The sequence below is a fragment of the Amphibalanus amphitrite genome, unplaced genomic scaffold (assembly GCF_019059575.1).
Source record: "Amphibalanus amphitrite isolate SeventyFive unplaced genomic scaffold, NRLGWU_Aamphi_draft 001387F_arrow, whole genome shotgun sequence".
Classification (NCBI taxonomy): Eukaryota; Metazoa; Arthropoda; class Thecostraca; order Balanomorpha; family Balanidae; genus Amphibalanus; species Amphibalanus amphitrite.
In genome coordinates, this window is record NW_024882880.1 from 94,558 (window position 1) to 109,109 (window position 14,552).

General features: G+C 49.7%; 1 protein-coding gene and 1 long non-coding RNA gene across 4 annotated transcripts; both read right to left on the reverse strand.

Annotated features, from left to right (window-relative positions):
• Positions 1–264: 264 nt before the first annotated feature.
• Positions 265–9,474, reverse strand: LOC122372690 (charged multivesicular body protein 2a-like). Of its 2 annotated transcripts, none has more exons than XM_043350201.1 (5): positions 9,359–9,474; positions 3,483–3,663; positions 2,924–3,099; positions 2,437–2,571; positions 265–2,012 (listed from the first exon to the last, which is right to left on the reverse strand). In XM_043350201.1, exons 2-5 carry the CDS (start codon positions 3,648–3,650, stop codon positions 1,835–1,837), a joined length of 657 nt encoding a protein of 218 aa, XP_043206136.1. In that variant the 5' UTR covers positions 3,651–3,663; positions 9,359–9,474; the 3' UTR covers positions 265–1,834. The 2 variants fall into 2 exon arrangements, with proteins under 2 accessions (XP_043206136.1, XP_043206137.1); XM_043350202.1 differs by lacking the exon at positions 9,359–9,474 and adding an exon at positions 5,171–5,190.
• A 1,048-nt stretch (positions 9,475–10,522) lies between these two features.
• LOC122372691 lies at positions 10,523–14,318 on the reverse strand. Of its 2 annotated transcripts, XR_006254913.1 has the most exons (3): positions 12,565–14,318; positions 11,935–12,376; positions 10,523–11,360 (listed from the first exon to the last, which is right to left on the reverse strand). It is a non-coding gene; the product is annotated as an uncharacterized LOC122372691 (long non-coding RNA). The 2 variants fall into 2 exon arrangements; XR_006254912.1 differs by having other exon boundaries at positions 11,935–14,318.
• Between the last annotated feature and the right edge of the window lie 234 nt (positions 14,319–14,552).

Below are 14,552 nucleotides of genomic sequence, written 5' to 3' on the forward strand. Positions count from 1 at the left end.
GATTTTTTTTTAATATTTGTGGCAAAGCAAGTTGGACCCTACATTCTATCCCTTCTTCCGCGGTCAGCTAAGACCTGTCAGCAGCCAATATATTTTTAACGGGTTATAACGGATACCACACAAATCGGCATGTTTGTCCCTTGGTTTGTCTCACGCCCTTTCAAAGTTATGTAGCAAGGGGCCGCCGCTGTACGCCGAGGTTCAGAAGTTCTTCGCGCCCACTCAACCTCTAGGCTTCAGATCGCATATCACCAAACGACCGTGGGCTAAAATAAACATGTATTTATTGGCGACCGACAACAACATATTGTGATGGACCTGCACACGTAAAACCAAGGTGTGATAAAGAAAACAGGAATTCTTCTGGTACTTACTTTAATATGCATACTACCGCAAAACACGATAGTTAAGAGGACTGCCTAGTGCCTAGTCAATGAACCCTCCGCAAATCATTACCTGAAAGGGCTAGAAAACCAGATGCCTACCGAGCAAAAATACTAGCGCACAAAAGTCGCAAATCACCAGGGTTATCGACAAAACAATTTAAGAAAGTATCGTAATCACACCATTCAGCAAACACTAACCGTCACTATCAGTCCACAGCCGCTTTCAGAAAAGTAAGCGCGACTACAAGGCACGACCGAATTTGCACACACATGTCTGTGATGACGTGCTAAAGCCGAACGGCGATTCGCAGAATAAATATGATTCGCTATCCGGCATTCGAACGAAAGAGGTAACGTCGCCAATTTTTTTTAGTATTGGTAGAATTGAAGGAATGGCAGTTATCAGAGGCACGACGAAATTAGCGTGAGAAAACGAGCATGGTCGTTTGAAAACATGACGGAAAATATGGTGGAAGGTAACAGTTCAGCTGAGTACCGAAGTCAGCATCACTTTAAAATCTCCATTTACACTGCCAACGCGCTCTCCTACCCCGATGCCACGAACAGGTCGAGTCACATGTCACAGACTAGGCCGACATAACATGAACACACATACACTCATCCCCATTCAATGTTAGAAGCTATGAATCAAGAGTCCAAATTATACCGCACCCCGGGTCTACCACAGCAGCATCGGACTTGGCTCGCTAGCAACTCTGCGTCCTATATACGAAAGTGGAGCTCAACAGACAGCCAGCTGGGGCCAGGGTTATCATAGTAATAGAGAAGTAGCTTTCTGCGTGTCTTCCAGATCTCCCGTCTGTCGAGCTATATCGCTGTGTCGCCGCCGCACGCCAGTGTACAACGAACCTACGGCATCTAACGGTATCCATGTTTCTTATTTCTGCACCTGTCCAGTAACAAGTGAGCGACGACGACGAGCTACTATTTCAGGCCGGTGACGACGCTCCTGCAGTCCAGAAGCCTCACATGCCGATGGTTCTGTGTCGGTTCAACACGCGGCCGACCGGAGCTCGGGGAAGGTGGGAGCCCCTGACGCCGGTATGGACGGCACGGAAGAGTCTCAAAACGGTGCAACGGATCAAAGACCACCCGGGCGCCTCGGGTAGCCCACTAGCGCCACCTACATCCGCCGGAACCGGTCCTCTCCATCCCAGCCATACGGTTTACCATTCCGCCGGCGGCCGGGAGCACTCCAGGACCCCAACCGGTCCTCTTCCTTTCCCTGTCTTCTGTCCATCCCTGCATACCAGCAGCACATCTCTCCGACTCCCGTCCCAAAACTTCTGGACCCAAACCGGTCCTCTTCCTTTCCCTGTCCTCCATCCTTATACCTAGCATACCGGCAGCACCATCTCTCCGAACACCGTCCGTTCCTCCCACCCTCTCTCCCCACCACATCACATCTCCCCCCTCTCTCTCCCCGCTCATTGACGCCGCAGACTGTCGAGCCGGGCGGCCAGGTCAGCGTCGGCGTCCAGCACGGGCGTCTTGGCGGCAGCTCCCGCGGCCGGATTCAGCGAGCCGGTGGCGGTCGGCAGGTCTGTCAGCTTGCCGGCCAGCTCGATACCGAGCTCGTCCAGCACCTGGTTCACCACCGCCTCGCTGGAAGGACGACAGAGAGATCAGTTAGGTGGTGTACGCTAAAAGAGACAAAGGCTAGATGCCGGATACGCTGTGGTAGGCACATGACTGCGCTTAGTTATGAAGCTTGATTCTGTGGTGTGAATTGTGTATGTCCGTCCAAAGTGATTCACGGCATATGGAATGGAACAGCTTAGCCAAGTGCAACGCAGCAGTCTGAGCCGTTAACGACAGTGGCTGCATAGAAAGCGAAAAGTAAACTTGACATGCCTTAGTGTAATGCAGCTATCTTATCTAACAAACAGCCCTAAGTGCCAGCAAATACGAAAACTACGTGGCAATGCTGATAAACGGCGTTTATCAGTTCCCGATAACGGCACGGGCCGCCCGCCCGCTGACGTCACCTCTGTCACACTAATGACGTCATAGGTTCACGATGACTCACCTCTCCTCCTCATCCTCGTCATCACCCAGAGCGTCATCGATGGCGTCATCCATCATCTCCTCCTTCATGTCCATGATCTCGCTCTGCTTCTCAAACTCCATCATTATCTTTTGGATCTCGGGCAGCCGTAACTGCCTGAACGCGGGAAGGGCATCACAACAATCAGGTCACCAGGGTTCCGACGACAAACCAGTGCAATTTGTTACGAGCCTTTTTACATGAGCCCTATGTTCTAAAATGGACCAATAAATCTCAGAATTACTGTGGAGTGTTCTTTTGACGTCAATTTAGATCCAGACTTGCATGCCGTCATATAAGTCGACAAAAAAAAACTATAAATCGACCACATAAGTATATAACAGATTACTGAATAGTGGATAAGCATCAATTCGCTAGCTGCATCGACAATCGACACAATGCTGCAATACGAAGTGCATGTTCACAATTTCCCGCGCCTTGCACTAGCTCTTGCCGCTCGGTACCGTACCTGTTCATCGTCGACATGGCCTTGGTGACGCCCTTCATTGCCTGCGCCATCGAGTTCTGCGACTTGAGCGTGGTGATCTTCAGGCTGACCGCCTGGATGTTGGCCTTCATCAGCATGAACTTGCGGACGGTCCGACGGGTCCGCACCAGGTCCTTGGCCATCACCTTCACGGCATCCTGCCGTGGCACGAGAAATAACAGGTGAGTCCCATTAACAGGATGTCCGATTGTAGTGTAATACGAAACAGCTGAGGTTGAGATCATTGATCGGTGACAACGTTCGTCATCGATAGTTTGCATAGACCCTTACATGCATCACCAAGATATTCAAGCCTCGGAATCGTATTTCTCGGCGATTTCCATAATGACGAATCGCATTATCTACAAGAACCACGAATAAGCTCACAAAATTTCACTGACAGAGCAGTACCGGCCGAAAAATTTTACCGCTGAACCGGGCGGAAGGGTCGCGAAATAAGCTACGCTCAGCAGGCACTCTATCCCAAAGCCACCCATTCAACCACCAGAGAAAAACGTAAAAACAAGAGAGCGAGTCATACCATTTGTCCGTCCTTGGCGAGCTTCTTGATGTCAGCGATCACCTTCTTCTCCTGCTGCTCCATGCGGGCCCGCTCGCGGTCGAGGTCGCGGACGGCCCGGTTGAGCGCCCGCTGGTTCTTCCGCAGCATCTCCTCCGGCGTGACACGCTTGCCGAACAGCCACTCCATGATGACAGCTGTTCTGTGGTACATGATATGGTTAACGTCACGTAATAGTGCTGCTTAGACGACAAAAACCAGTAAAACGCCTTTTGGGCGACCAACGGAGCGAGCGAGAGGATGGGCCTTGCACGTGCGAAATTGCGAGGGGGTACCTCCAACTAGCTTGTGCACTGCATCCTACTAACCGGTCTTAAGCGATGTGCCAAATTTCAGCGCAATCGGCCTAGCCGTTCTCGAGATCTGGAAGCGGCACACTGCACGTGCGCACGTGCAAGCGGGGTCCAGACTGACTTTTGCACGGCACCCTACTAACTGGTCCCCAACCGTGTACCAAATTTGAGCGCAATCGGCCCAGCCGTTCTCGAGATCTGGGAGCGCCCCCTGCACGTGCGCACGTGCTGTAGCACCCCAACCTTAACACATGCAGTTGAATTATCTGATGTAGACCTAACTGTGTACCGAGTTTCAATTCAATCGGCCCAACCGTTGTGCCGTTATTGAGGTTGCAATTTGGGGGTTCTTAAAAAATGTCCAACTTTACCACGCGCCACGTGCGGTGGTTGGCAAGAACGCATGGTGGCCATCACACCACAGAACTTTTACGTCCAAGTGACATTCAGTTAAGAAGACCGCTTGTCAATCGGATGTCCCGTTCCTAAGATATTAGCTTTTGAAGAGCGTCCCCACGGCCGGCCGGCCGGCCGGCCGCTCATACTCAGGAGTTTCCCTTAATCCAGTATGAGACTCCGCTCGCTTCGCTCGCTCCGTAACCAGTATAGCGCCTTATGGGGCGACTAACGGAGCGAGCGAGAGGGTGGGCCTTGCACGTGCGAAATTGCGAGGGGGTACCTCCAACTGACTTGTGCACGGCACCCTACTAACCGGTCTCTAGCGATGTGCCGAATTTGAGCACAATCGGCCCAGCCGTTCTCGAGATCTGGAAGCGGCACCCTGCACGTGCGCACGTGCAAAATGGGTCCCAACTGACTTGTGCACGGCACCCTACTAACTGCTCCGTAACCGTGTACCAAATTTGAGCGCAATCGGTCCAGCCGTTCTCGAGATCTGGAATCGACCCCTGCACGTGCGCACGTGCAGCAGCACCCCAACTCTGGCACATGGATATGCATTGCCTAGTGGGTGCCTACCTACATGCCAACTTTCAGCGCAATCGGCCAAGTAGTTACCGAGATATTGCAACAATTACAAAAGTGACACCTCTTCGTTTTGCACGTGGCACGTGCATAAGGGGTCACCTACATGCATCGGGAATAGTCCAATACTTGGTAGAAGGAATGAAGCTACCCTACAAAAATTACCGCGTGTAAATCGGTCAAGTGGTTGCTGAGATATAAGCGTCGCAAAACCGTGACCACGGCCGGCCGGCCGGCCGGCCGCTCATACTCAGAAATTTCCGTTAATCTAAGGAAAGACTCCGCTCGCTTCGCTCGCTCCGTAATAATTTGGGGTTTTCCCGCACCAAGCTAGACCTTCACAAAAAATACAAACGAGTGTGGTGCAAACACCAGATGGTGTGATGTCACCCCGCATGGAACTATCTGTTTGCTAGAGAATGTTGTCCTGTCCCAGGGCTGGGTTTATGGTCTGTTTTTTTTTTTTTTTTTTTTTTTTTGCTAGGTCTTTGGTCATTAGCTTCCTTAATCCATAGGCAGGCAGGTTAGGGCCTGTGCCTGTGATACAGGCAGGCACTGGCGGATCCTGGGGGGGGTCCACGGGGTCATGACCCCCCCCAAAAGGTCTGAGAGGGTCATTTGACCCCCCCCAAAAGCCGAAGACCTAAATGCGCTATAGACGCCGTCTTGCATGCTCAAAATCACCTGTCAAACACTTCTGAGCTAATACCTTTGTTTTTCTGGATCGTGTTGCGTGAAAAGGCGTATTGAAGACCAGAATCTTACTCGTTTTTGTCTCAACCGTGCGAGCACCAGGGGATGATCCAGGAAAACTCCAAGGGGATGGTCATGAATTTAATTCGTGGTGCCCCTACCTATACGCAAAATTAAAAACTCAACGGATTTCGGTCACTTAATTTTGGTGATGTCCTATTTTCATTTTTTATTTTGTTTGTTTTATTTTTAGTGCCCCTGGGCCCTGGCAGGTCAAAATCACGTCTGAGGCGAAAGAAATTCACGGGAATCCCAAAAATCACGTCAGGACATTCAGGGCCCTCTGACCAGCCTGACAGCTAGGGCCCTTCTTACTTCCTGGGGCCTCCAGTGAATAACCGCTAGTGTCTGTGTCTGACCGCTAGGGCCCCTCTGACTCCTCAGTAGGTAGGAGGCCCTCTGTAGAGGAGGTCCTCTGTAGAAAGGAGGCCCTCAGTAGAGAGGAGGCCCCCTGTAGAGAGGAGACCCCTTTAAAGAGGAGGCCCTCTGTAGAGAGGAGACCTGCTGTAGAGAGAAGGCTCTATGTAGAGAGGAGGCCCTGTGTAGAGAGGAGGCCCTCTGTGGAAAGGAGACCGCCTGAATGCAGAAGGCCCTCTGAAGAGTGGAGACCCGCTGTAGAGAAGAGGCCCTCTGAAGAAAGGAGGCCCTCTGTAGAGAAGAGGCCCTCTGAAGAGAGGAGGCCCTTTGCAGAGATGAGGTCCTCTGGCTCTTTGAAGAGAGGAGGCCCTCTGTAAAGGAGGCCCTCTTAAAGGGAGAGACCCTCAGTAGAGAGGAAGCCCTCTGTAGAGAGGAGGCCCTGTAGCTTCTGTAGTTAAGAGGCCCTGTGAAAAGAGGAGGCCCGCAGTAGAGATCGGTGGTCCTCTGTAGAGAGGAGGCCCCCTCTGTGTTTTGACAAATGTTTTTGCAAATTTTTCGCGGCGCTTCGCGCCGCCGATTTATGTACATACGTACAGGTCAATACGAAATCTTGACTGTAATTACATAAACCAACCGTGTCAAATTGAATCAGAATTCATATGTGTGCTGTAAAGGAACTCCGGCTTGTACTGCAATGCTAAAAGGGTGGTAAAATTTGTGTTTTGGAGCTGTGTTTCGACACATTCTTTTGCAAATTTTCTCGGCGCTTCGCGCCGCCGATTTATACACCAATCAATAAGAGAGAAATAACAGTGACTGTAATAACACCAACCGTGTCAAATTGAATCGGAATTCATATGTGTACTGTGAAGGAACTCCGGCTTGTACTAGCATGCTAAAAAGGTTGTAATATTTGTGTTTTAGAGCTGTGTTTTGACAACTTTTTTTGCAAATTTTTGCGGCGCTTCGCGCCGCCGATTCATACACAGGTCAATAAGAGAGATCGTGACTGTATGCTACTATTTACTAATGCATTAGGCTAAAAGTGAGGTAACTATATCTACTTCTGGGTTTTTAAGTCGGTCGACCCGCCTCCCCCCCCCCCCCAGTAAAAAATCCGTGGCGACGCTCCTATATAGGTGGGTTTCACTAACTAAAACTACTGAGCCGAGTGACTTACGATAAAACTTCATCTTATAAACGACGAAGATCAAATGTCATTTTTTGATCTCGACATACTCGCTCCCTACCCCCCCCCCCCCCCCCCCGGTCGTCAGAATTCATTCACCAGACCTGGTATGTCGGCCGACTGGTGACCCCCCCCAAAACGACCCCCTAGATCCGCCCTTGCAGGCAGGTTAGGGGATTGGCGAATCAGATGGTCACAATGGCACATTCAGGAAAAGGCTAGAGCGCAAACCAGCATAATCTCTACTAGCTCTTGATGGTGCAGAGCCACTCAGCCATTGGATGCTGCAGTAAGTTTCTCAGTAAGTGAGGATTTATTGAGAAAGGTTGGGTGCAACCGTGCAGATATTGCGCAGAGTGGTGTGGCCGTGTGGGCTTTTAAAAACTGCGCCAAACTGCTACGCTGGTGCAATTTGTCTGAAAAAAAATTATGCACTAAAGCCACAATGGAGTAGGCCTGGGAAGGATTGGAATCAGAAGGTCATCAACTTGTTCTGTGTGGGCTGGTACGGATTCCCAGCCAGGTTCGTGGTCACAGGACACATGCTGGCGCTGGCGGGTATCGGTAACCCTGGCGTCACCGGAGTCACCGGTAGTGTTTTCGTTCAAGGTTAAGGTTTCCTGCATTAGGCCGCCGTGCCAGGCCGAAGCATGCTGTGACGTCACTGGGTAAGAGAAGACGTACCACGCATCAGTATCGACCAAGGCTATGTAAACCGTATCGACTGAGACTCAGATAGACTCAGACCGACTCAGGCAGACTCAAACTGACTCGATCGACTCAAACCGATTCAGATCGACTCAGAACGACTCGAACTGACTCAGACCGACTCACCGACTTAAATCTATTCTGATCGACTCGGGCAGACTCAGAACGACTCAGCCAGACTCAAACCGACTCAGGCAGACTCAAGCTCACTCGACCGACTCAAACCGATTCAGATCGACTCTGACCGACTCAAACTAACTCAGACCGACTCAAACTAACTCAGACCGACTCAACCGACTCAAATCGATTCCGATCGACTCAAATCGATTCCGATCGACTCAGACAGACTCAGAACCACTCAGAGAGACTCAGGTAGACTCAAACCGACTCAGGCAGACTCATACCGATTCAGATCGACTCAAACTGACTCAGACCGAATCAACCGACTCAAATCGATTTCGATCGACTCACACAGACTCAGGCAGACTCAAACCGACTCAACCGACTCAAACCGATTTAGACCGACTCAGACAGACCCATCAGTTTGATCTGAATCATTAGACCTGAATCGTTTGAGTCAGTTGAGTCAGTTTGAGTGTGCCTGAGTCGGTTTAAGTCTGTCTGAGTCGTTGAGTTTGTCTGAGTCGATCGGAATCGATTTGAGTCAGTTTGAGTCGTTCTGAGTCTATCTGAGTCAGTCTGAGTCTGCCTGAGTCGGTTCAAGTCTGCATGAATCGGTTTGAGTCTGTCTGAGTCGTTCTGAGTCTGTCTGAGTCGATCATAATGATTCAAGTCGGTTGAGTCGTTCTGGGTCAGTTTGAGTCATTCTGAGCCTATCTGAGTCGGTCTGAGTCGATCTGAATCAGTCTGAGTCTGTCTGAGTCTATCGGAATCAATTAGAGTCGTTCGGAATCAATTTGAGTCGGTCTGAGTTAGTTTGAGTCAGTCTGAGTCGATCTGAAACGGTTTGAGTCAGTCGGGTCAATTTGAGTCTGCCTGAGTCAGTTTGAGTCTGCCTGAGTCGTTCTTTACGTTATTTTCTCCTACCCAGTGACATCACAGCATGCTTCGGCCTGGCACGCTGGCCTAATACAGGAAACCTTAACCTAGAACGAAAACGCTACCGGTGACGCCAGGGTTACCGATACCGGCTGGTGTGGGCTTATGCAAATTTGTAGCACTAACTGAAGCGTCTCATCGACCCTGCAGCTCTCCTTTGCAGTATGGAAGCAATCATGTTCTACTAAGGCGCGCCCATACCACACATGCACTTAGTAGCCAAAAGGCATCACGCACACCACAACGCTAACATAACAAAAACGACCCCACAGTCAACACATGCACAACTGGGAAGATTCAGAAACATGACACTTTGCAAAGAATCTCGATCTTCAGTTATTCCAAGGGACTCATGAGACTTGGACTGTAACAGTAAACACAAGTGATGTATATATAACCAATGATGACAGTACATACATAAGCGGACATTAAATATAAATGAAACGACAGAAAACTTTATTAAAGCCACAAAAGCCTGCAAATGTGACACATACCTTCGAAAAACAAAAATATAAGAAGTTAAGAACCCAACAATGATAATAACAGCAAATGTCTCTTGGATGATTCACAACATTATCCAGGGAGACACCGGTTGGTCACGTGACTCGGAAACAAAAATCAGCTGATAGAGTGGCGGAATCGCCGTAATCAAACACGAATAATTCCGGACGATAGAGCGGCAGTATATGAGTTTTCTTCACGATAGGCAAACATTGCAATGTTTTATCATTTTATGATCAAGAAACGTTCATAAACCATATATTTCTTCGATGATTACTGCCGCAACCGACGCGCTCATATCGTAGCCAGCGCATAAAGCTGTGCTTTGCGTTATTAAATGTAAAGAAAAACATTCTATATCTTGCTTCAACCTTCTACTTACGCTTTTATATATTACGACAGCGACACCATACGGCCTCACCGTTCCGTGCTTCTATCCTCAGGATACTGAAATCCTTCTCCTCCACGCCGCAACCCCCCTCCGGGCTGGACAGGCAACTTTATCTCATGCGGGCTGTTCCCTTGGAGCGGCACCGCTGCTCCCGAGGGAGCGTACCCCGTAGCCGGGTGCAGTGTGTGCCTTGGGGCTGGGTGGCCTGTCCTCTGGACGGGCTCAGCCCCGGCGACTCACTTGGGTGCCTGCCCAGACCAATGTCTCCCCCTATATCCTATTATCCTCCCGGCTCTGAAATGGTCGCATTGGACCGAAAGGGCCTAACCCAACAAAACAAAAACAAAAACATACGGCCTATCGACGCTATGCAACTCCATGGAGTGTCCGGCCGCACTCTTCCGAGTGTGCCGAGATCAGAGGCGGACCATCCGCGGCACGTCCAGCTGCACTGCCCGGTCGCTGGGAGGGCGACACCTAGCGCCGCTCTGGCCGCTCGCTTCCGCGCACAACTAAGCTACCTGGCTACGCCTGTGGGAGGGGAGGAGCAAAACCAACAACAGTCTGATGAGCCAATGGAGTCTGCGAGCCGCGCCAATCAGCGCCCTTCCGCGCGCAGACGGGAGCTAGAGCTATTCATCTCCTTTCCTGTTTTCGCTGGTCCGCCAGTCACCAGCACCGTTCCGTACTCTCGATCGTAGCCATTCAGCCGTGTTGTCCTATACAACAACAGTCAGCAGCCTCGGATCGCGCCAGTCGGCCGCCAGAGAATCTATATTATTTATTTGCCGTACAGCATTGCAAGCGTTACAGTGTTTGCAGCCGGGTGTAATCAGTAGTTGACACATTTATGTTTTGTATCACAAAATTTAAAAATTCATTGAAATATATTCACTTTAATTTGCATACAGCTTTTGATTCTTGACGCAGATTGTTAGCCCTTGCTACATCAAACAGCCAACATCCATATTTCTATTTCCAGAGCTGCAGTGCTGGACACCGAAAGTACATTATGTTCTAATAATTCAATCCAAAGGCACATAGATTTCACGACAAACTTCTAGGTTCCAGAGCAAGTCTTTTCTCGCCAGAAGCGCGCGATTTAATGCAGCTGGCGCGCTCACAATAACTAATATCGCGCTCGCCAAAACCTGCCGGTTACAGCCACTCACACCTTACTTCCAACCTCCGTCCCATTTATCATTTATTAGCATATCGAGACAGAATGAGACTACGACATAATTGTCAAATTACATAACACAAATTGCGGGACGTCATCGGAGAGCCCGTTAAAATACCAACCCCAATCTCGGCCAACACCGTTGGGACGGGGCGGGGGGGGGGGGGGCGGGAAGGGCTTGAAGCTGGAAGACGTATCGGCGTATCCTTCATAGACACGGGTGTTTCGCAACGCTGGAGCGTCGAGCCGAATTCGTCTCAATCGCCGCACTAACACAGCAGCGCTGCGTAGCGCGCTGCAGTACGCTGCCGTGAAACAGGGCCCAGGAGTCGGATGGTCTCGGCGGCGGCGGCAGCGGTGACGGCGCTTGTCACCGTGGAGCCCTTGAACGACGCCGTCAGCTCGAGCACCGGCGACTAGTGACCTGTAACAGAGCGAGTCGCGTCTCGTCACGTCGTCACCTTTCAGTCGCGACGGCCGTTATATAAACAGTTACTGAGAACATCACGTACCAGCCACGGCGACCGTCACATTACAGTCACGGTGATCGTCACACAGCAGTCACGGCGACCATCACAGGTCACGACGGTCATCAAATACCAGCCACGGCGAGTATGACTCATAGTCACAACGTCTTCTGTCGCACACTCAGTCATAATTACAGTACATTAGCCTGTGCATAAACATCTCATCCAAGAAGTCCAAGCCCGATTATTACCCGCGTGGGGCTGCGGTTTGGTGGCGTGCGGCGACCGGCCCGACGGTTCAACGCCGGTGCTTACAGCGGGTCGATCCTGAAAAGTTCAACTGGCAGCTCACCGACACGGACTGGACACCTGTGTTAAAGCAGCAGAGACCTACGGAGAAGTGGGAGGAATTTCGCAGGATTTTCCTATCACAACTCGACACAGTGGCCCAGGCGTCCACAACTCGACACAGTGGTGACCAAGGCGCAGCTGCGCCCCCCCCCCCCCCCCCCGGTTCACACAATTACTGACCTGGAGATAATGTGATGGTTTCTGGACAATGTGGCTTGATACTGGCCACCACACTCTACAACTTCCTGCCAGGTGACGTCAGTGTCCCAAAATTGCATTCTGGCTTGGGTGCCGGAGGGGAAAATTTATCAGCAAAAAGGGGGATGTGAGTGGAAAATTGCTGGTCAGATAAGGCCCAAAAAGAGTGATAAAAGGATAGGTAGGTAACATAAATTTCTATATACGAGTGTGGTAAAATGTGCGATGCAAAATGGCCATCCTCACAATGCTTTTCTCGGTAAAGTTGAGAGTAGAAAATTGTTCTGAAAAGTTGGAGGTGAGAGTGGAAAATGACTTTCAGCTGGATGTCATTTCGCATCCAAATCAACAAATTTTGGGACGCTGGGTGACGTCCTTCAGCTGGATCGAACCGCTGTCTTCAGAACCGCCGACAGCAACGAGCCTGTTGGAAGATAACATGCTCAGAACTAAAAAACCACAAAGCATACAATGGAAACGACTAAGCTGGCCACAGGCACGGTACACAACGGCGGTCTTTTATGCTAAGAAAGTTCCATCGCCACAAAAGATTGCAAATGGCTATGTTATAAAAAAACTCAGATATCACATATCTAGCCTGATAATGGATACCTGGCCGCACGTCATGTGGATGGCAGCATGGCTTGAGCTGTGTGCTTTGGCATTTCCATGGTGAGATTGGACCCCATGCATGGCGCTGGTGTTTCGTCTGCACGTGCATGTCTGCATCTACTGATCTGGGGTGGTCCAGTTTCCAAGATCTCTTGAGCGTGCTGGGCTACTAAGTTAATAGGTATATTACACTACGCATTCGCGATGGTCCACAGTGATAAAATTGTGGTAAATGGATTTTCTCCTCAGTCCTCTTCTTTTATTCCAACCCTTATTTCTCACTGCCGTTTGGCTGAGGCACCTTGAGGCTTGATGCAGAACGAGAATGCCCATGTCGTGTGGCACACCTTTGATGAGCGTCTGTCCCAGCCAGCATCTGTTAGCAGTGGCTAGGTGGCTGTGCATTAGCAGACCCCTCTGTCAAGCTGACTTGGCTCAGAAACTAGCAGGAGGTTGAGTGTGCATCCTACGATGGGTAGCTGCTCATCTATGTGGCTCTGTGACACAGGATCAGCCTGAGAGAGAAGAAAGCCAGTCAAGGCAGTAATGGGATGTTGTCAGACTGGCAAAATAGTAAGTACTATGCCACAAGTTAAAAATCAATTTAAAGTTTTGTTGGGTTGCCTTTCAAGTTTTGGCCCAAAAAGACTACAGAGTTGGAGGAATGATAGGAATTAGGGGGAGCTATTGGTATGGGCAAACACCCTGGTACAAGTCATTGGGGCTGAGCCCATCCAGTGAACAGGGCACCCTGTCCCTGACACTGCACCTGGCTCCGTGTATGCTCCTAGGGGAGCTTCCCACATGGGATGAAAGTGTCCGCCCAGCCCAGAACAGGGGGTTGAGGCATAGAGAAGGATTTCTGGTATTCATATAGCAGGCATCTCACATGCTGCCACCCATTTGTGAAGTCGCTAGACTCTCCAGTTCTTGAGACATTTACACAAAATTCGCTTTTAAATCTAATCAAATACCCACCTAGTCTAACAGAACAAAACATTATCTAACCTGACCTAACCTTACCTACTAAACTACAACCTACGGTTTATGGTAAAGCTGGCATCACCGTCAGTTGGTAGGGTGTAGGGTATAGGTTAGTATGTTAATAGCCAATAGGTAAGGTTAGGTAAGGTTAGATTGTTTTTAAATTTCAGCTTCCTTTTATCTACACATTTACTGGCTAGCGCTGAAGGTGACTCCAGCTTTATTGACACCCCGTCAAGTTCGTCACCAGGGTGGTGTTTCACCGGTGATAGCAGCACGCTGCTATTCTGCTGACGTCACACTTGTGGTTGTGTTGGAGCAATGTGAGTGGGGCTTGTTGATGTCTCCATGGAAACCTAATTTGACACATGAAATAGCAGCGTGCTGCTATCACTATCACCAGTGAAACACCACCCAGGCCAAACTCGCACCACGCTACACTAAATCTGCGCTGCACGAAGCCAAATCCGCAACGCACCAAACCCACACCAGCTGAACAGCCCCACGAGCCACAATGACAACATCTCGTCGAAATTGCCATGCTTCGTCAACTGGCCGTTGGGGTAGAGCATACTTGGTAGGATAATTACCACAACTACAAGACAAATCAATCAAAACATCAACTACCTTTGGCCTTGGCCTAGTTACCTTTTACCTATTTTGATTTGAATCTCAACTGAACCACAGAATTCAGAAAAGGATCTAAAACACAAAATCACCCAGCTTGACAGGCAAAATCTCAGGGAAAAAAATAAGTTTTAAAAAGAAGGTACCAAACCAACACCTACCTTCCATTATTTATAGTCACAGTGCCTTCCATCTTTACCTAACAAAATCAAATCAAATAACAGACCCCAATAGAGTTCAGTGTAACAGACAAAACAAATAACATAAACGATGACAAAATACAAATTAAAACAAAGGTGTTCTCCATCAGCAAACGAAATGCCGTTCAACCAATCAAATGCAAAGACATGCGTCTGCTAGCGACAGAGGTATATTAG